Genomic DNA, 21,811 nt, shown 5'->3' on the forward strand with positions numbered 1-21,811 from the left:
GTAGGTGCCAAGGGCATGATTGATGGGGAAGGAGGAGTGGCACCTACCTATGGTCCCTTGCTGACATGTTTGTCTTTGGTTTCATGCACTGTCTGACTGAGAACACCTGCAAATTGGAGGAACACCCCTCCCTCTCCCTCTTCCCCCCCCCCCCCCCCCGCCAACTTTTTCCCTGTCTCCTTCGGCAGAATCAAAATCAATTCTCACCTTTCTTCAAATCATATCCAATTAACATCATTTGTTGGTCTGGACTCCTCCTTCTGCCATTCTTCAATCTTCATTTTGACACCTTCCTGTTCTTTGATTATATGAGGAAGCAGGGCTTAGGCCCAAAACATCAGTAATACATCTTTACTTCCTTTGAACGCTGCAAAATCGGCTGAGTTTGTCCAACATTTTTGTGTTTTTTTTATAACATCTGCAGACTTTTGTTTCCCTCTGATTCACTTGCCGCTGAGTCCTTTTGTGGGATGAGCCTCATTCCAATAATGATTATGAAATTCATTGATGTGAAAAGTATTTGCATGTCCTGAGGATATTCAATATTTCTTGTTATTCCTTTCTTTGATCCTTATTTCAATATTTAGTTATAAAATATTAACATTTATGCAAATGAAATGTGTCTACACAACGGAAATACAGAAAAGTGACAGCAGTCAAAATAAGCCATGTTGTTTTTGGAACCTTTTATCAGTAAACTTAACTCACTGAGCCTACAAAGAAATAACATTCATTCATCACCCCTAGTGTAGGTCTGTCATAACTTATGCATCTCTTTCTCTCTTGTCATGCAGATGAAGGTCTCTTCCAATCAAAATGGCAAGAACAGTGAGGATGAGTGTGTCAGAGAAGCCAACAGTTCACAGAGGAGCAGTTCCAAAGACAAGCTTAGTGATGTGAGTGTAAATTTCAAAAGTTAATAAAATCTGCACTCTTTTCGACAGAGGCCATGACTGGCCATTGAAATGATTTTGTGGAGGGATTTTAAAGTCAGGAATACATGAGGCTATGTTTTTATAAAGTGCCATTCAGTTGCTTTATTCTGCTGTTAAGACAGATATGGGAGCTTTTGGGATTTTGAATGATGAAATATTTGAATAGAATTTTCCTTTCAAAGAGAAGTAGCTAGAATCTGAAGACTGTCTTTAGGATGTTGATGTGTGAATAACAAAATTTGCTGAATAATGAAAGCTCAAAAGCAGGTTTACTGATGCCTGTAGTGTTGGGGTCTAGTTATGCAAATTTGACCTACCCTTTTTGACAGCACTGGCCTAGGCCAAACTAGTCGAGGTCATAAAGTGCAGTGACACACTGGATTACATTGTGCATGGCGCAAGATTGAAACTATTCGATGGTGATCGTTGCCTGAAATAATCCCTCATTGTAAAAAAAAGATTCAAAGCATTCTGAGTTCAACCGTCAATGGCTAAATTATGAACAAAAATTCAAAGATCCCTACTGATGTATTTTGAAGTTTGTTGAATGGTAGGTAATTATAATGGTCCCTTAGTTTAGGATTATCATTTGTTGTAACAACCTTTCAATAATGTTCAAATTCCACAGAGGGGCTTTAAATGATTATTTAAAATATTGTTTCTTTGCTGAATATCTGTTCAGCAAAATCTTGCGAATCTCAACAATGCAATATTCCATTAAAACATTGAGTTTTTTGTTCTGTACAATAATTTTATTAAATATTAGATACACAATCAAAGTCGTCAAAGCAGCAGTTAAAATTGGACAAGGATGGTGGATTTCCATTGATTTTAATGGGACGGTGATATTTGGAACTGGATATCTTGGTGATATTTGGAACTGGATATCTTGGTGATATTTGGAACTGGATATCTTGCCATGAATAATCCACACAATGCAAAGCTGCCACAAACTGAACATTAACATATCAAAGTGCACATATAATCTCTATGTAATTTTGAATAAAACATCCCAGCACTTGCTCATCTTCATTATGTTGTGTAGTCCTGCACATATTTACTTTTAAAAAAGAATAAACACATCACAACTCCTAAATTACACATTAGCACCAAAACACACTTGAAATCACGTTTCCACTTACCTCACAGCGGGAAAACTACTGCCACCTTCAGGAGCAGTCGGTATGTCGAATTCACTACCGAACTCCACAACAGAACAAGATGTCAGCAATTCTTTCAGCATCTTCACACACTAAAGAGGTAAGATTCAATAGCAACAATTAAGTCCAATTGTATTATTCCTGGAAATCGATCGTTCAGAAGAATTTATATATTTCAGGTATGTAGTCTGCAATTTTTCTTCACTATTCCATTAGATCATTAGTTTCCAGATGGTATCATATTTTTAAGCAGTACAGTGCAAGAAAGCCCTACAGCTTTGTGCTATTTTAAGATATAATTGTGCAGGGAGCTTGATTGTGGTGTGTTCTAGGAGTAAGTAACACACAGGAAAAGAGTTTGCATTCCATCACCTGCTGCAATAGTGTACACCAACTCATATCAGATTAGGGGTTTTTAATCTGTTAATTTTCTCAAGGCCCTGCTCAGTTGAAATGACATTATCAGAACTGAAAATGGTCTCATTGTTACTTTCATAAGTTACACCTGAGTTCATTTGGTTTCCTTTCAGGAACTGTGGGCAAGAGATCAAAGCCTCTTAATGGTGGGTTGAAGTTCTATAATTTTGAGAAATTGTTGAGAATTAGTTGGCCATCAACTGCATTATTTTCATACAGCAGAACAATTGCAATGAGGAATCCTTGCAGAATGATGCTTTGCAGGTTGAGAAGAGAATGACGTATGAAGTAGAATAGAAAGATAAAGCTATCGAGAACAAGGATTGGAGGTGAGGATAGGATTGCACAGCATGTGGGCTTCTCTATAACTTCATAGAGAATTAAAGAGGCAAGATACATTGATGTGAGAGGAGTTCTGAGCTTCTTGATTACAGTTTGAAAATGAAAAGTAATACAGGTTCTCTTTAGCTCAGTTGAACTGAAAGTAGAAATTTCAAGATCGGAGGATTTTGTGCAAAAGAATACAATCTTTCAAATAAGACTAAACAGAATTATTTATTATAACCAACAGAGACATGAGATGGTAAAAAAGAGAGAATTACATTCATATAGATGTTTTCATGACCTGGTGATGTTCCAAAACTGTTTGCATCCAGTAAATCTGATTTCAAGTCAAGACACAGTTGGATTGGAGGAAAGAGAGGAGAAAAATTGTGTATCAAAGAAGAGATTCTGGACATTGTGATCAATTTGAAGTTACCAGATGTGTACTGCAACTAGTTAAAAGTGTAGTCAGAGATGCTGAGTGAAGGAAATTATTAATAATGTACAAAGGGAAAGAATCCAGATCCAGTAAAACAATTAAATCAATAATATTCTGTCTAAGTGTACTAATTGATTGAGTGCTCACATCCCTCTCAGTTGGAGAATTCAAAATGATTACACTCCTTCAATTGAAGAACATTTTCATTTTATTTGGAAATGGCTTGCACTACTCCACCTTATCCCTGCTTTCCTGCACAATATCAAAGCATGTCCTGAAACTGAGTTTCAGTTCTAGATCTCAAGATGTATTTTACTAAGTGTTACATTCAGTTTACACATCTCTGCAATACCTTGTCATTGAAATGAACTCCATGAAATTGTAGGATATTCTGCTCAATCTTTGGTGAGTTGGCCCTCTCAATCAGAAACAGAAATCAGAATTCAGTACATCTAGTCCATTGCCAAACAATTTTTCCACTTCCCATCAACCTTCACCCAGACTATAGGCCTCCGTATCACCCATCCATGTATTTATCCAGATTTCTTCTAAATGTTGAAATCAAACCCGCATCCATCACTTCCTCTGCAGCTCATTCTGTAAGTTTCCCCTTAAACATTTCACCTTTCATGCTTAACTTGTGTCCTCCAGTTCTTGTCTTACCCAAACTCAGTGGAAAAAGCCTGCTGACATTCAACCTGTCTATAGCCCCTCATTCTCTTGTGCTCCAGGGAACTAGGTCCTAACCTATTCAACCTTTCCCCATAACTCAGTACCACAAGTCCCGCCAACTTCCTTGAAAATTTTCTCTGCACTCTTTCAATTTTACAAATATCTTTCCTGTAGATACGTGACGGAACTGCACACAGTACTCCAAATTTGGCCTTGCCAATGTCTTGTGCAATGTCACCATAACATCCCAAATCTTGTACTCAATATTTTGATTTATGAAGGCCAGTGTGCCAATAGCTTTCTTTATGAGCCTATCTACTGATGACAACACTTTCAAGGAATTCTGTATCTGTATTCCAAGATCCATTTATTCTACCACTCTCCAGAGTGCCCTGCAGTTTACCATGCAAATTCTTATCATGGTGTGTCCTCCCAAAGTGCAACATCTACTCTGGTCCGCAGCTTCCCAGATAAATACCCTGTATATCCATTCTTGGATAATGGGACCCAAACAAACCCTTTTCCAATTTCAATAGTATTTCCTTGCTCGTGTTTCTCACAATAAAATCTGATTAAAATATAAAGTAATTTTAATTATTACCTTCCTTCTTAAAAGTGACCTGCATGATAACTGAGGTTACATAACCAAACAAACTTCAATATAGATTACAAAATATTGGTATTTCACAATTTCTAGGCCTTATCAATGACAAGTAATTTACTACATTGAAGGACAGAACTATGGTTATATCCAGCATCAGCAGGACATTGTCAGTGAGGGGATGCTTATTTGAGAATTAATTTGAGGAGTATCACAAAATGTGAGTAGCAAGACATTTCAGTGGTATTTAAAATCACAGTGATGTGATGTCAAGAAAATAGAGTAGTGGGATTAGAATTTAATTAATAAATGTGAACTGGTGTGGAAGTGGATCTCTGGCACTAAAGTTTGTGGCTTGATCACAGGTGTTCATTATTCCACACAGATGCATGCTCCAGGCTGTTTAATATTCTCCTGCTTGCAGTTTGACCACACAGAACAGTATTGGATTCACATTTGTTCACACATTTTTATTAACTGACGGTTTGAGCAGTCAGACAGAATTGCTGACAGTTATTTCACTTCTAATTACAAATTTATTTAATAATGGCCCACAATTTACCATTTCACCATCACATGTGCAAGGTAGATTAATGTTCAAATGGTCAAACATGGCAGTTTAAATGAGAACTTTGTTAAAACAAGGAGAATTTATGCAAATTCTATACTGCCGATTTCAGTGTTCAGCTACTTGGCTGCGAAACATGCTTCATAACCAGAAGTAGTCATGAAAATGTATCAACCTGATAAAATCTAATAGGACAGTTCATTTGGCTTTCAAATTAAAAACACTACCTCTCCTTTCAGATGTTTAACAGATTTGGTGGGATTCAGAGTGAGCATAATATATTGGTTATTAATATTTGCATTGTCCAATGTGAAGCAAATGTTTTCCATCTAAAAGTATTTATTAAAAATGTTAGCTTGCAGATAAAAGCAGGAGTTGCTTTAATAGTTTGACAGAAAGTATAGCCAGAAAATTCGTAGTACCTATAAAGCATAAGAACGGTATGCTGTAAACGTTTCATGCTTCTGAAGCTGTGTGCACTCTGATCCCTGGCAAACTAAAGTTCTGAAGAGGGTGCTACTGTTATAAAAACACCTGAGAGAGCCACTTGGATTGCACATCTAAAATATGATCCAGAGTTCAGATGATTTGTGATAATGTGTAAGTTATGGAAATGGATGTCACAGAAGAATACTATTTGGCCTTTCATGCCTTTACTGGCCATATGCAAGATGTCCATCTTAACACTAGCAATCAGCTCTCTTCCTGCAATCTTACACTCTTATACCAATTGAGAAATATTTATCAGCTATATTTAAATGCAATGATAATTTCTGCCCCTTTATTCATGATAGTGAGATCTCTGGTAGAGAAAAATTCTCCTTAATTCTTCTTTATTCCTTAAATATCTTTGTTCCCTGGTTATTGTCCCTTCATTAAGGGAAATGGGATTCTTTCACAGCACCTTATAATTTTGTCTGTTCAATTAAGTTGGCCTTCTCCATATGAAAGAAAACAAGCACAGCACATGCAATCAAAGGTTGCAACATTATTTTCTTACAACAGTAAAATCCCTGTTATCCTGATTTCAAGCAACCGGCAACCTCAAGTTACTGTCAAAATAAAAATAATGGAAAATAAATGGATAAAAAATACAGAGTTTAAAATTGGCACACCTCACCATTAGTTTTCCATTCACACTATGCGCAGTATCGGGAAACCATGAAATTCACTTCTCTGGGATCTATCAATCCCCATAGGTGCTGGATACCGAGGGTTTTACTGTATCTCCTCAACTCATAAGTTGGTGTATTCCTCCATGATTTCTGCACCCTTGAAAATTGACTCTTCAAACGTTTGCACCAAATTCTGGTTGATCTTTTACCTCTGCACTACTTTCCTGCACCAACCATGCATGTGTCTTGATTCCATTAATATACATTGTTTCTATCTCCTTGAAGCCTCCTTGCATTATTCTCATTATCTACATTGCCATCTTCATTAGAAAACGTGGCTATATGCACTTACCTAACCTTTAATGTTGACTATGAACAGCTGTAGCTTCACAACCTCCAACCAGTGAGTGAAATGTTGGTTCTGACTGTTTTTGGATTAACCAAATTACAGTCCATGCGAGGATATCACCCCCCAGAACCATGTGCTTTAATTTAATTCAATAAAATCTTATGAAGCATCTTCTCAAAAGTCTATTGAATGTCTAAAAGCACCCACTAATGTCTCTTATTAAAATGTCTACCAGATTTGTCATACATGGTTTCCCTTTTGCACATCCATGTAGATTCTGGCCAATCATATTATTTTCTAAATGCCCACCACTATTTCTTCAGAATTAGATTTTAGATTTTCTGAACAATATAAAGCTGATACAATGTAAAAATAACTGTTATGCTTCTGATGTAGTTAATGATGCCTACTGTTATGACATAGGTACACTAGATTAAATGACATCATCGTCAGTGAAAAGGCTAAATAATTTAAAACATTCTTTTGAACAGCTGAGCAAATCTAGCAAATTTACATTTGGATTCATCCCAAAAGACCCAACCATTAAGAATTCAATGACGCCAGCTAAATATGGAACAGCACATATCTTTAGTATGCGTTCTTCCATTTTCATGAGCTGCAATTTTAATGCATTTCCTTTCAAACTTGCTATATGTTCTTAACACAATGTTACTGTGAGAATCAGGCATCTCTGCTTAAATTTTATGTTTTAGAAAAGATGTTCTCTTTAAAATGGGTGCAATTGACCACCTTAATTTTGAGTTCCAAACAGTTTTTGAAATTAGTTCTGTGGGCATATTAAGTTGTAATTGTGAAATTATTTTTCAGTAATTTGCTTTATGTTTCAAGCCTTTGATCTATCATACAGTGATACACAAAGAGACTCCACGCATTCCATGGGCAAGATGAATATTCCTGGTTCTGTTCAGTGGACTTTTATCCTCGTTGCAATTAAAATGCATTGATTTGCATTCAACAGGCATATCAGATTAACACAGCCTCTAGGCATCCCAAAATGAACTGTCAGTTAGATTCCAAACAACCTGACAAATACTACTTTCTATTGAGGCACCAGTTTTGTAATATCCATGAATAATATTACAAGCATCCAATTCACCCTGGTTCATCTATACTTTAAAATAAAGTCATATTTACCTGGGATAATTCTGCCAAATAGTTGATAAACTAGCGTAATCTTACATTTGACCTTATTCAGAATGCTTAAATTTAAACACTCTGAATAAGGTCAGATGTAAGATTACAGAAACTATGAACAATAAAGAATGACATTTTGCAAGGAGGAAACTCTTCATCAACTGCAGCAATATTTTAATCTATTTATTGATGAGGTAGCTGAAGTTCTTGTATCTGTTTCCATCAATGGTAGCCACAAACCTTTGGAATTTATTCTCCTCTCTCAATTTTCTTTTTCATTTACCTCAAATCTTACATAACTCTATACTCTTGTGTGATTCTTGCATGACTTTTACTATGTTTTAGGCACCATATAAATTAAACTCAGTGATGAAGAATCTATTAACTAAATATAAATCATATCCTGTGTAAACTGCATCTTTCAATTCATCAGTTTTTATGTTCATCATTTGTTATTTTACACATCCAGTGCTTCAGAAATATATGACAGATTATTGAAATCCATTGGGGAAATATTCTGTTCTTCATAGCTCCAATTATTTTTCTTCTTTCTAACTTTCTTTTAATGAATCTGTATTTCTTGAAGGCAATGACTTTTCCAGATGCGATATTTGAAGTGTCAGTGCCTTCCAATATCTCACCAATGTTTTGTACAAGAGATTTGGATAGTGAGCACCAAGTGTCTAGTCAACAGATTTGACAATTTTTTAAAAATCGCCACTTGTATGCCTTTGGCAAGACCCAATGAATGGTAATGACTTACATGAAGCTTATTAGAGTGCTTGTATTACAAGTGCAGCTAATGCGAGTCAAATCAGCACAGATGTGGTGTTGAATTTGAGTATGCTTGGTTTGAATTTGACATTCTGACCATATTGAGGTCTTATGGAAACATTCAAAATATCTGCAAAAGTGTTTAGTATTTTGTTTCCAAATCAGAAGCTCCTACCACAATGATTAATACTTCTCTGCAAACGTGAATAGGTGATGTGCATTTAGTCAATTAATACAGGAATTAATCCATACTACATGCAATGAAAGTGATTGATGAGATGAGGTGTAGTTAACATAGGTTCTTCTTAATTAAATATTCACTCATCAAAAGCCTAAATACGAAACTTGTTTAAATAGTGATGCACTTGGTACAATTGATTACCGTAGAACATTTTGAAAACTTTTGATGCATAAATTGGCTGATTTTTTTAAAGTGCATTAAATATATGATCCACCTACAAGGAAATGCATTTCCTTAAAGCAGAGGTCATCTACCAACCTGCCCTCTGCCAATGCCCTCCATGTTCCTCTTAAATAAAGTCTGTCAAGCCCCTGGAAAATGTGCCCTACATCCCATATTTGTAGAGCCAACTCTCAGTAAGGTCAGATATTGAAGACAAAATCTACTATTGCCTTTAGTGCAGCTTTTGTTCAAGAAAAAAGAGTGTGAAGATCAAGCACTCAATTTCCACCCGAAGTTCATGGTTAATCAGGCACAATGACCTGTAAGCTTTGAAATTGTGGACTACCTGTGGTAGGTGTCTCAGAGCACTGGTGATGTGCCATCAAAGCTAGAAGCCAAAGTGCAACACTATTACAGCGCCAGCACCTGGTTCGCATCTGGCACTATTTGTGAGGAATTTGTACTGTTATGAGCCCAGAGGACCCTAAAACCCAGCAGCAATAGATATTCACCAAGACAAATGGTTACTTAAACAAAAGTTGTTTTTAATTATCTTTAAACATGAAAACAGGATCAAACTTTAACTAAAAACTATTAACTTAACTAACCTAACTTAACCCCCTTCTAATTCTAAGCACACGTGTATGTAATGTGTATATGAGTTCAGAAAAGTTCTTTGATTCACAGTCCAATCTCACTTCTCATTCCTCCAAGTTCACTGGTTGCAGGCAATTCTTAGACTGTGCATAGAATTTAACATTTATGAAGTTCACCAGGCTTTGGTGCTTGAAAGGTAAATGGTTACAGCTCAGGAAGGTTCTTGAGTTTTCAGAGAGAGATTTGTTGTTCCCGAACACAAACTGATCCCTTTTAATCAGCCACGTCAGTGTCTTGCCGAAAAAACTTGCCCCATCAGGGTTTTCCAGATGATAATCTCTTTCTTTCAGATCACCACTGAGTTCCTTTTTGTTGCCCTTATTTCAAGTGAAACATTAGGCAGCCAGTCCTCTCCTTTTGCATTATCCACAAGGGCTTTGACCAGGCTGAACTAAGCACTCTCAACCTGTCTTCCAAATGAGGGTTTTCCATGAGCATTCCAGCTTGTCCTGTTCTCGTCCCAGCTGCTGCTGCTGACTGTAAAACTACTGAATTCTCTCTCTCTCTCAGAGAAAAAAAGCATGTTCTTCTCTCTCTGCTTGCAAAACCACATGACCCTCTTAGAACAGCAAGTTCCACTCCAGACAGAATGGGGCTCCAATGAGTTGTTTCATTTGTTGCCTTTTTTTAAACAACAATCCATTAGTGAAGTCTCTTGGGCTTCCAAAGCTTTTGCAAGGGCTTTTGAAGCCTGCCTGCCTAACATGAGCAGAACTCCAGTATTTTAAATCTGTTTTAAAGTATTTATATGTGACTTACACAAAAAAACCTTCCCCAATTTATCTCCCAGAAACATATCTATAATCTGTCATAGTACATTCTCTTCTTGATTGCATGGGCGCTATGGTTTCCTCCCACCCTCCAAAAACATACAGGGTTTATAGGTTAATTGGTGTATTTCGACAATATGGGCTCATTGGTTGGTAGGGTCTGTTACCATGCTGTATCTCTAAATTAAATTTTAAAAAATTAAAATACTTCAAAATCACTTGCAATATTAGTGAACCAATAACCATGATCTTTCCCAACCTAGCAATGAAGCTTTGATTACACCCAGATAGATCTAATGGATAGCCCATGCTAAGTGCATGGCTAATGTCACCCATCAGAAACAGGTGCTCTACTCAGAGTTCTGACATGGCAAACAATTTAAGGATGGTCACTGAAGAAATTTAACATTCCCACCAGCTTGTTGGAGTCCCTTGCCCAGTTCATCTCAACGTGAAAGATAACAAAATAATAATGAGAACTTCATGCCCCATTGTCCAGAGTACACAGAGGCCCAATTGAAACTATGCACCAACAGCAAAACAGCACCTCTTAACTCAGCTGCAACAGAGTCTATTTTGTCCTACATTGGCTTCACAAATCATTTAACGACAGATGGTACTGGAATAGTTGCAAGCATAGCAATAAGCCAGACATTATTATAGCACAAGCGACGCAAATTCAAATCTGTGCTATCTCTAAGGAGTTTGTACGTTCTCTCCATGACCTGAATGGATTTTCTCTGAGTGCTCCAGTTTCCTCACACCATCCAAAACACCTGGTTGTAGGTTAATTGGATGTAATTGGATGACATAGGTCTCAATGGTCAGAATTAGCTTCTACCATGTTGTAAATAAATTTTAAAAAACCCTGGAGACTGAAAATGAGAAGGAATCTTACTGTGAGGTATATAACATAGCATTATTTTGTTATCCACTTTCTCTCTTCTTTTGAAAACACTTTCTCAAAAGTACGTAATTATGGTACTTCAATCAAGCTGCTCATGGGCCAAATCTTGTACTTGCCTGACATTCTCTTGATGAGTTAACATTTTATCATGGATTCTGAAGCTGATGAAACCAACTCTTTTGCACAGTTGGGATAACTAACAGCAGTTGCATGAAATTTATCCAACAGTTTAATCAGTTTCAATGATGGGCATAATAAATTGTTCTGCAGTTTTCTTATCTTTTGATCAATGCCAAGCCAACTCTCAGTCAAGCTGTACCTGATCTGCTAAAGAGTTGTACTAGAATCAATACACTTGTTACGAACAACTTTTTCAATTATTTTTGGGATTAATGGGACATAGTTAGCATGAACACAAGAACAGCAATGGAAAATTCACCAGACAGTGGTAAATTCAAAATAGTTTTTTATTAATCTATTAATAATATGATATTTCTTACTTATCTCTAAACTTAACTCTAAATTTAACCCTACTATGCGCAAATGTATAACATAAATGTGTGTGTAATAAATCCCACTCGAAAAATCCTTTTTAAAACTTCAGCATCATTTTAGTTCTGCATGAGAGTCTTAAATACTCAGTTCAGAAATAATTACAAAGCACTTTAGGCCTCTTTACTCACAATTCTGCGCTCTTTCCAAAGAGACTGGGAATTGGCTATTTCCTTCCACAATTAATTCACAAATTTGGTCAAGGGTTAAACGAAGTGGCCATACAAAGATAGAACCAGTAGAATTTTGCCCTCTTTTCCAAACAGACAGCGAAGTGATCTTCCTTATTTCAAAAGCCACTGATTCTCTGTTCCCCTTTGCCCAGGAGTAACACACACAATAGCACCTATTCTGGTTACTGTAACTCAACCCTGTTTTTTACAAGGTTTCAACCCCTGTGTGTCAAAAGGTTTTGACTTCTGTCATCTCAAAACTGAACTCATTCAAAAATGCCTGAATTCGATAATATATTTCTCCAAATCATGTGACAGTCACATCATCAACAAGGTCAGTGCCAATTCTTGAAAACCACATAACTATTAGTTTTATTTCTACCAAAAATCTGTTCCTCTTTCAAAACCACTCCATATCCATAACCACCCCTGACTTCATCTCTGTTCAAGAGGTTTAAGTTGCTTTGTTTAAAAACAGGTGGCTTCCTCAGCAGTTCTTATTGAGTACTTAGATACTTCAAATTTTAATAAAGCAAACACTCCATCGTCATTGAATAATTAAGACCCACTTCAAATCCATTAGCTCTGTCTTTCCAAGACTCGTCAACTCCAAAAATGAACTCTTCTCTGAAAACAATGGTTCTCTGTAAATGTGCTTTGACTGGTGTGTGACCCTGTACCAACCCACAACAAACTTACTAAGAATACAGATACAATATTTGAACTCTATAATTTATCTTACTAAGACATTTTATAAATTAGAAATACTAGTTTAACATTAAAATTAAAGTTAACACAAATCTGTTACACACCAATTTACTAATCATTATTTTCGTATAACAAAATATGTTGATTTATGAACATTAACATCACGATAAAATTCAAATGTAGCAAGAGATGTTTCAAAAGGAAGTATTTTTGTCGTATACAAATTATCTAATTCTTCACAAAATAAATAGTTATTAATGCCAAGAGAAAACTTCATAATTTTAATGCTGCAAGGAATTGATTTAATTTAGGTTCATAGAAATCCATGTCATCTTCAGTAATTTGGAGCTTTGTTAAAGAAATCAATAAACTGAGCTTTTCCTTCTCTCTAATGAATCCAGATCATTGTTATTTAATGATATTTATAACAAAATAGTATCAGTATGTCTAGAAATTAAACAGAGCCAAGAGTTTCTGATCCTAAGTTTAAAGAACATAAGTTCTTATTTCCAATATTCAGGGTCTCATTAATTCTGTAAATAGCACAATATTCGTTCAATGGCAGTCCTCAATATCAAATTTGTAATTGAGTATTGAATTTTTGTCATGTGTTGGTGACAAAAGAAATTGATGAAGGTAAGGAAGTGGATGTATATGGGTTTTAGTGAGGTATTTGACAAGCTTCGTCATGGTAAGCTCATGAAGGTCATGAGGAATGGAATCCGTGGAAACCTGTCTGTATGGATTTAGAATTGGCTTGCACACAGAAGGCAGACAGTGGAAGTAGATGGAGTATTCTGTCTGGTGGATAGTGACTTATGGTGTTCTTCAGGAATCTATTCTGGGACTCCTGCTCTTTAAAATTTTTATTAATGACTCAAATGAAGAAGTGGAGGATAGATCAGTATGTTTGCAGATGACAAGAACCCTGGAGATGTTGTGAAAAGTGTAAAAGATTGTTGTAGGTTACACTAAAAAAGAGACTGGATACAGAATTGGGCGGAGAAGTGGCAGATGGGACTTCAATCTGGAAATGTGAAGTGATGCACTTTGGAAGGACAAATTAACTGTAGTTAGTGGCCGGATTTTTAGTAATGTTAAGGAATGGAGGAATTGCAGGGTCCAAGTCCATAGATCCCTCAGTTGTGTGCGTTGATAAGGTGGTTAAGAGGTTGTATGATGTGCTGGCCTTAATGGGATTGAGTTCAACAGCTGCAAATAAGTTATGTTGCAGTTCTATAAAACTGGTTAGACCACATTTAGAGCACTGTGTTCAGCTCTGGATATCTCATTAGAGAAAGGAGGAGGAAGTTTTAGAGGGAGTATAGAGGAGATGCACCAGGATGAAGAACTTGTCTTATAAAGAAAGATTTATTGAACTAAGACTTTTCTCTTTAAAGCGACAGTGGGATTAGAGGTATATCAGATCATGAGAGACACAAGGTGGACAGCCAGCACCTTTCTCCCCAGGGTGGCAATTGTCAATACCAGAGGACATTTATTTAAGATGAGCGAGGAAGGTTTAGGGTAGATACCAGAAGTACGTTTTATTTTACACAGAATGTGGGTGCCTGGAATGCATTGCTGAGGGTAGTTGTCGAGGCTGGTAAAATAGGAACATTTAAAAGACTAGGCACAGGGATGTAAGAAAAGTAGAGGGTTATGGGCTGTAAGGTTGGAAAGGGTTAGGCTGGTGATGGATAGGTCTGTATTATGCTGCACTGTATATTTTATTTGTGAAATACAGAAATACAATGAAAAATCTTTGTTTTGTATGCTGTCCAGGCAAGTCAGCCTATTACTTAGTACAACATGTAGTGCCAGAATTAAGATAAAAATGCAGGGGATAGTTTTAAAGAGAAGAAAAAGCAATTAATCAGTTGAGCATAATTTATTTTTACAAATGGGAGTTCCATTCAAGAGCTTGACAACAGCATAAAAGAAACTTGTCCTTGAAACTGGAGGTGATTTCAAAGTTATGCATCTTCTGCTTGAAGGAATGATGGAGTAGAATGCATGACCAGGATGGGATACATCCTTCAATATGTTGGCTGCTTTTGCAAGGCAGCAGGAAATGAAGGTAGAGTCAATGGAGGGGAGGTTGGTTGATGAGATGGCTTGACTTGCATTCTCAATTCTACAGTTTCTTTGGTCTTGGGCAGAGCAGTTTCCATACCAGGCGGTGATGAATCCAGGCTGAATACTTTCTATGCGATATCTTGTACATCAATAAGACCCAATGCAGATTAGGTGACCACTTCAGTGTACACCTACACTCTGTGGGTGGAAATGAGCTTCTTGTGGCTAACCATTTAAACTTCATCAACCATTCCTACAGTGACATGGCTGCCCTTGGGCTCATCCATTGTTGGGGCAAAGCCAAACGTAAATTTGAAGATCAATATATCATACTTCTGTTAAACAGGCAGCCTAAATCCAATGATGTTAACAATCATTTCTCTAATTTAAAGTATCCCCTAACCCCATCTGATTCCACTGGTCTTGTCCTATTATTTTATAAAAATAGGTTACAGGGTAGGGAGGGTTTAGTATTTTTTAAAGGAATATATGGGTCACCACAACATTGAGGGCCAAAGGGCCTGACCTGTGCTGCAGTGTTCTATGTCATTGAGGCCTGTCCTAGAACTGTGGTGTCATCTGCATACTTGTAGATGGAGTTGGAGCAGTATTTGGCCTCAGTCACGGGTATACAAGGATAGTAGGTGGCTGAATGTGTGGCCTTGTGGGGAACCAGTGTTAAGGATTATTGTGGAGGTGGTGTTATTGCCATTTCTCACTGACTCTGGTCTGTGAGTCAGGAGGTTTAGGTTTCTGTTGCAGAGGGATGTGCTGAGGCTTAGGTTCAGAGGTTTGGAGATGAGTTTATTTGAGACACTAGTTTTGAAGGTGGAGCTATAAACAGGACCCAATAAACAGGAGCCTTACAGGTTCCAGGGATGAGTGTATGGTCGGGCTGATGGCATTTAATAATGCTTGCACCAAACCCAAACAAATGTAACAATGAAGAACTACTTTATGCATGTCTCTAAAATTGTAATCATTTCTATTAAACAGTTAACACTGAAGAATGCTGTTGCATTCCTGCACCAAGTGAACCAATATTTGCAAAATAATTTCTAGAATACAGTACTGTGAGTTAACATATTGTCCCAATCTGTTCTTACTTCTAATTCTACTTTATAATATTTTCAGATATCTTGTACAAAAGATGTGCGAATTTCGAAAGCTGAAAAGGCCTTCAGTACTCAAACGGTTAATCCTCCAACCAAACAAGTGAATATCCTTTTTTGTTTGTTTTTCTGAATGTGCAGGACATTTAATTTTTGGAGGACAATTGTAACTTTACAATGTGTAAATGCATCATTAGAAATTTAGAGTCTAAATCAGTTTGAAAATGCTACAGTGTATCCCAAATTGTAAAATCGACAAATAACTATCGTCCTAAAAGTGGGTTAATTAATATAATGCTCCCTTTGTTCATTTGCTTTCTGTGAATTTGGAAATGTTGCAATAAATGTAGCAGAAGATCAGAGTTGCTTCTTGAAAACAGAATGTTAGAAATTGTTTGGTCTTCTGTCTGTGCTGTCAAAAAGGTCCTTGAAATGATCATGTTTATTGCCATTTGAGGGTGGGGTGCAGAGTGCAAGAGTTTGCATGCATCCTGATAAGTTAAACTTTGGAACCATAGGCTGCCAAATAGAAGAGAATTTTTTGGGTATTTTTTAAATCTCCATGTATACTCTAAAATTGAAATCCTCTTTCTGCACAATGTCACAGCAGTGTAATCTGGCAGAAAAGGGTGATACAGTCTTAAATTATTTTATTGTTAGTTTTAGTTAAGAACCAAGAAATTTTCAACTAATGAAAGATGATTGGGCTTGGTGATTGCTTTGTAAGGTATTTTGTATGGCTTTCATGCCCCAGTATTAGTGCATAAAACAATGTGTGCTCCGAAAATGAGATTTTCTTCTCATTTGTTTTACTATGGCATAATTGGAACTCAGCACTGTATTAAGAGTCTGATAAGTGACATTTGTATTTTGTTGTTTGACCCAGAGAACCAGGGAGCATTTCTGTCTTCTCTTTTATGTCATACTAATCCCTTTGATGTTTATGCCAGTATAGAGTTTTAAATAGCGCTGTGCACAATGGTTAAAAGGGATTTTGCTGTTTCTTGACCTGTCATCCTAAGAACTTGCTGTTTTTGAATGGATCTCCTTCATTATCATTTAAATGAACCCTGTATCTTCCAAATGCTCAAATTTGAATGTGGTTGTAAAACAGTGATAATTTGAAATATTCTTTCCCTCAAGGGAAACATTTCAGAGACACTGAATGCTGTTGTTACGTGTTCTCGTATTTTTCTGAGTAAGATGGGAAAATAGACTGGTAATTGTCTGCTGAGGCTCGAGAATGGCTGCTCTAGTTAGTCGAGACATTGGCTCTAATTGTCAAGAGGGAGGGGGTTGATGATGAATCATGGTGTATGCATGCAGCAACCACAGCCAAATTGAGTGATATAGCCAGAGCTATGTGTAAATTGGCAATTATTAGCACAGCAGAAAGGCTGGCAGGTGTAGAATGCCTTCTGAAGTTTTGATTGAAAATGGAAATAGCAAAATTTCGGTGATAAAGGCTAGTTGATTGGGGCTGATAAAGCAAGTATGGCTGGCTAGCTCAGAAACCTGACTGAAGTGGAGATGTACCGATTATTGGAATATTTGATTAAATTCAGATTACAGCACAGGTCGATTATTAATTTCATAGCTGAATACTCTTTCAGATACCACGTTATCGAAAGAGCCAATGATTAGTGCCTGTCTCTTGATCGAAAATGTTTCTTCTCCACTACTCTGCAGCTTTTGTGTCACTCAGTAATTTTTAACACAGTTTATTATACAACAGATGGTCATTGTCGGCTTAAATCCAATGGATTTCAGGTAGCATACGTGCATTGTTCTAGTCAATTGAGATCAGTGTGGTTGTGAAAATAGTGGGGTGGTGCAATCTAGTAATTTGCTAGCATATTTATCCTGTAAACTGCATAATTAGTAATATTCAAAGTTTAATTTGGGCATTATACCAGTTTAAACCTTTCTACATCCATAGATCAAGAATCTACACAGTGTACTATAAAAATAATGCAATGAAAAGAGGAAATTTGTGACTCTGTGTATGAACTGACCCTGTACCACACCCCACCAAGTTGTATGTACAATCCTAATAGGGCACTGAGCTAATTCACTCCATCATTGTAGCTGCAGTTCACTTGATATTAAACTTGGGATCTCTGGACTGCAACACACATTACCTAATACCTGCAGTGCTTAATCATTCACCAAACTAGAAAAACCCATTTTAATGGATGTGCAATTTCTGGCATAAGAACATAAAGAAAATTGAAGTCAAAATGGACTCATATAGCCTCTTAAGCATGGTTACTCAGTTCTACTTTATTGCCTATCCCTATGTCTCTTGATTTGTGTACAGATCAAATTTCTGTTTATCTTGGTGTTGAATACATGCATGATATATATATATCTATATATAGATATATATATAGATATATATATCTATATATATATCTATATATAGATATATCTATTTATAGATTATATATATATCAAGGCCAAAATGTTTGGCCTGGAAGTCAGCCTGAAGAAAACTGAGGTCCTCCATCAGCCAGCTCCCCACCATGACTACCAGCCCCCCCACATCTCCATCGGGCACACAAAACTCAAAACGGTCAACCAGTTTACCTATCTCGGCTGCACCATTTCATCAGATGCAAGGATCGACAATGAGATAGACAACAGACTCGCCAAGGCAAATAGCGCCTTTGGAAGACTACACAAAAGAGTCTGGAAAAACAACCAACTGAAAAACCTCACAAAGATAAGCGTATACAGAGCCGTTGTCATACCCACACTCCTGTTCGGCTCCGAATCATGGGTCCTCTACCGGCACCACCTACGGCTCCTAGAACGCTTCCACCAGCGTTGTCTCCGCTCCATCCTCAACATCCATTGGAGCGCTTACACCCCTAACGTCGAAGTACTCGAGATGGCAGAGGTCGACAGCATCGAGTCCACGCTGCTGAAGATCCAGCTGCGCTGGATGGGTCACGTCTCCAGAATGGAGGACCATCGCCTTCCCAAGATCGTGTTATATGGCGAGCTCTCCACTGGCCACCATGACAGAGGTGCACCAAAGAAAAGGTACAAGGACTGCCTAAAGAAATCTCTTGGTACCTGCCACATTGACCACCGCCAGTGGGCTGATAACGCCTCAAACCGTGCATCTTGGCGCCTCACAGTTTGGCGGGCAGCAACCTCCTTTGAAGAAGACCGCAGAGCCCACCTCACTGACAAAAGGCAAAGGAGGAAAAACCCAACACCCAACCCCAACCAACCAATTTTCCCTTGCAACCGCTGCAACCGTGTCTGCCTGTCCCGCATCGGACTTGTCAGCCACAAACGAGCCTGCAGCTGACGTGGACTTTTTACCCCCTCCATAAATCTTCGTCCGCGAAGCCAAGCCAAAGAAGAAGATAAATAGATATATCTATATATAGATATATATATATATATATAATCTATAAATATATATATAATATATATATAATCTATAAATATATATATAATATATATATATATATAAAATCTATAAATATATATATAATATATAAATATAAATATATATATATATCTATAGATATATATAATCTATAAATATAATATATATATATATTTTTTTTTCTTTCTTTGGCTTGGCTTCGCAGACAAAGATTTATGGAGGGGTAATGTCCACGTCAGCTGCAGGCTCGTTTGTGGCTGACAAGTCCGATGCGGGACAGGCAGACACGGTTGCAGCGGTTGCAAAGGAAAATTGGTTGTTTGGGGTTGGGTGTTGGGTTTTTCCTCCTTTGTCTTTTGACAGTGAGGTGGGCTCTGCGGTCTTCTTCAAAGGAGGTTGCTGCCCGCCGAACTGTGAGGCACCAAGATGCACAGTTTGAGGCAATATCAGCCCACTGGCGATGGTCAATGTGGCAGGCGCCAAGAGCTTTCTTTAGGCAGTCCTTGTACTCTTCTTTGGTGCACCTCTGTCTCAGTGGCCAGTGGAGAGCTCGCCATATAACATGATCTTGGGAAGGCGATGGTCCTCCAATCTGGATACGTGACCTACCCAGTGCAGTTGGATCTTCAGCAGCGTGGATTCGATGTTGTCGGCCTCTGCCATCTCGAGTACTTCGATGTTGGAGATGAAGTCGCTCCAATGAATGTTGAGGATGGAGCAGAGACAACGCTAATGGAAGCATTCTAGGAGCTGTAGGTGATGCCAGTAAAGGACCCATGATTCGGAGCCGAACAGGAGTGTGGGTATGACAACGGCTCTGTATACGCTAATCTTTGTGAGGTTTTTCAGTTGGTTGTTTTTCCAGACTCTTTTGTGTAGTCTTCCAAAGGCGCTATTTGCCTTGGCAAGTCTGTTGTCTATCTCGTTGTCGATCCTTGCATCTGATGAAATGGTGTAGCCGAGATAGGTAAACTGGTTGACCGTTTTGAGTTTTGTGTGCCCAATGGAGATGTGGGGGGCTGTTAGTCATGGTGGGAAGCTGGCTGATGGAGGACCTCAGTTTTCTTCAGGCTGACTTCCAGGCCAAACATTTTGGCAGTTTCCGCAAAACAGGACGTCAAGCGCTGAAGAGCTGGCTCTGAATGGGCAACTAAAGCGGCATCATCTACAAAGAGTAGTTCATGGACAAGTTGCTCTTGTGTCTTGGTGTGAGCTTGCATGCGTCTCAGATTGAAGAGACTTCCATCCGTGCGGTACCGGATGTAAACAGCGTCTTCATTTTTGAGGTCTTTCATGGCTTGCTTCAGCATCATGCTGAAGAAGATTGAAAAGAGGGTTGGTGCGAGAACGCAGCCTTGCTTCACGCCATTGTTAATGGAGAAGGGTTCAGAGCGCCCATTGCTTTATCTGACCCGACCTTGTTGGTTTTCGTGCAGTTGGATAACCATGTTGAGGAACTTTGCACAGCATCCGAGGTGCTCTAGTATTTGCCAAAGCCCTTTCCTACTCACGGTGTCGAAGGCTTTGGTGAGGTCAAGAAAGGTGATGTAGAGTCCTTTGTTTTGTTCTCTGCACTTTTCTTGGAGCTGTCTGAGGGCAAAGACCATGTCAGTAGTTCCTCTGTTTGCGTGAAAGCCGCACTGTGATTCTGGGAGAACATTTTCGGCGACACTAGGTATTATTCTATTTAGGAGAGTCCTAACGAAGATTTTGCTTGCAATGGAGGGCAGCGTGATTCCCCTGTAGTTTGAGCAGTCTGATTTCTCGCCTTTGTTTTTGTACAGGGTGATGATGATGGCATCACGAAAGTCCTGAGGCGGCTTTCCTTGGTCCCAGCAGAGCTTGAAAAACTCATGCAGTTTGGCATGCAGAGTTTTGCCACCAGCCTTCCAGACCTCTGGGGGCGGGGGGGGGGGGGGTGGTGTCTATTCACACATATATATATATCTCTCTCTCTATCTATATCTATTTAGATATAGATATCGCTTCTACACCCCTGAGTGATATCATTCATAATCGTTTGAGAAAAGTTGCTCCTCAACCTCATCTAAAATGGAAAACAATCAGAAAACAATCCCCTGGACTTGTAGGTTTGCCTTCAAAGAAACATGGCCTTGATGTCTGTCTCATCAAGCCTCCTTAGAATTTTGTTTCCCCATCAGATATCCCTGCTCAGATTTACCCAGACTGTTTATATTGGGTATCTGATTCATGGATGAACATGAGGCAAGTAATCTTGTTGAAATTATGGCCTAGATTTTGCAGAAGCAATGGTGGTGAAACTGTCAGTATTGCCTGCCATTATATTTCTAGACTGGCTGAAATGTTGGCATTTCCATAAGTGCTTCTTAGTGAATGATTCACCTCAGGTTCCTCCTAAGATGCTCACCATCACAGAAGCTAGTCTTTGGACAAATCGATGCATTTCTTTTATTTCAATAAATTGCTTAGAGTGTTGGATTCAGCCACGGCTAGGGAGCTACAACACACCAGCTTCACTACTGAGTATTTGTTTTGTAGACCAGTTGTCCCTTG

At 38.1% G+C, this 21,811-nt stretch overlaps 1 protein-coding gene across 20 annotated transcripts in view; it reads left to right on the plus strand.

Annotated features, from left to right (window-relative positions):
* fbrsl1 (fibrosin-like 1) overlaps nucleotides 1–21,811 on the plus strand; it is an 898,034-nt gene that overhangs the window by 369,418 nt on the left and 506,805 nt on the right. For 15 of the 20 annotated variants that reach the window (XM_069932521.1, XM_069932525.1, XM_069932524.1 and 12 more), the window contains 3 exons: nucleotides 795–896; nucleotides 2,085–2,195; nucleotides 15,893–15,973. In XM_069932521.1, coding sequence (XP_069788622.1) covers nucleotides 795–896; nucleotides 2,085–2,195; nucleotides 15,893–15,973 — 294 coding nt within the window. The remainder of the gene's footprint in view (nucleotides 1–794; nucleotides 897–2,084; nucleotides 2,196–15,892; nucleotides 15,974–21,811) is intronic. The other 5 variants (XM_069932535.1, XM_069932538.1, XM_069932543.1 and 2 more) reach the window with 3 other exon arrangements.

Source organism: Narcine bancroftii, chromosome 4 (genome assembly GCF_036971445.1).
Source record: "Narcine bancroftii isolate sNarBan1 chromosome 4, sNarBan1.hap1, whole genome shotgun sequence".
NCBI lineage: Eukaryota > Metazoa > Chordata > Chondrichthyes > Torpediniformes > Narcinidae > Narcine > Narcine bancroftii.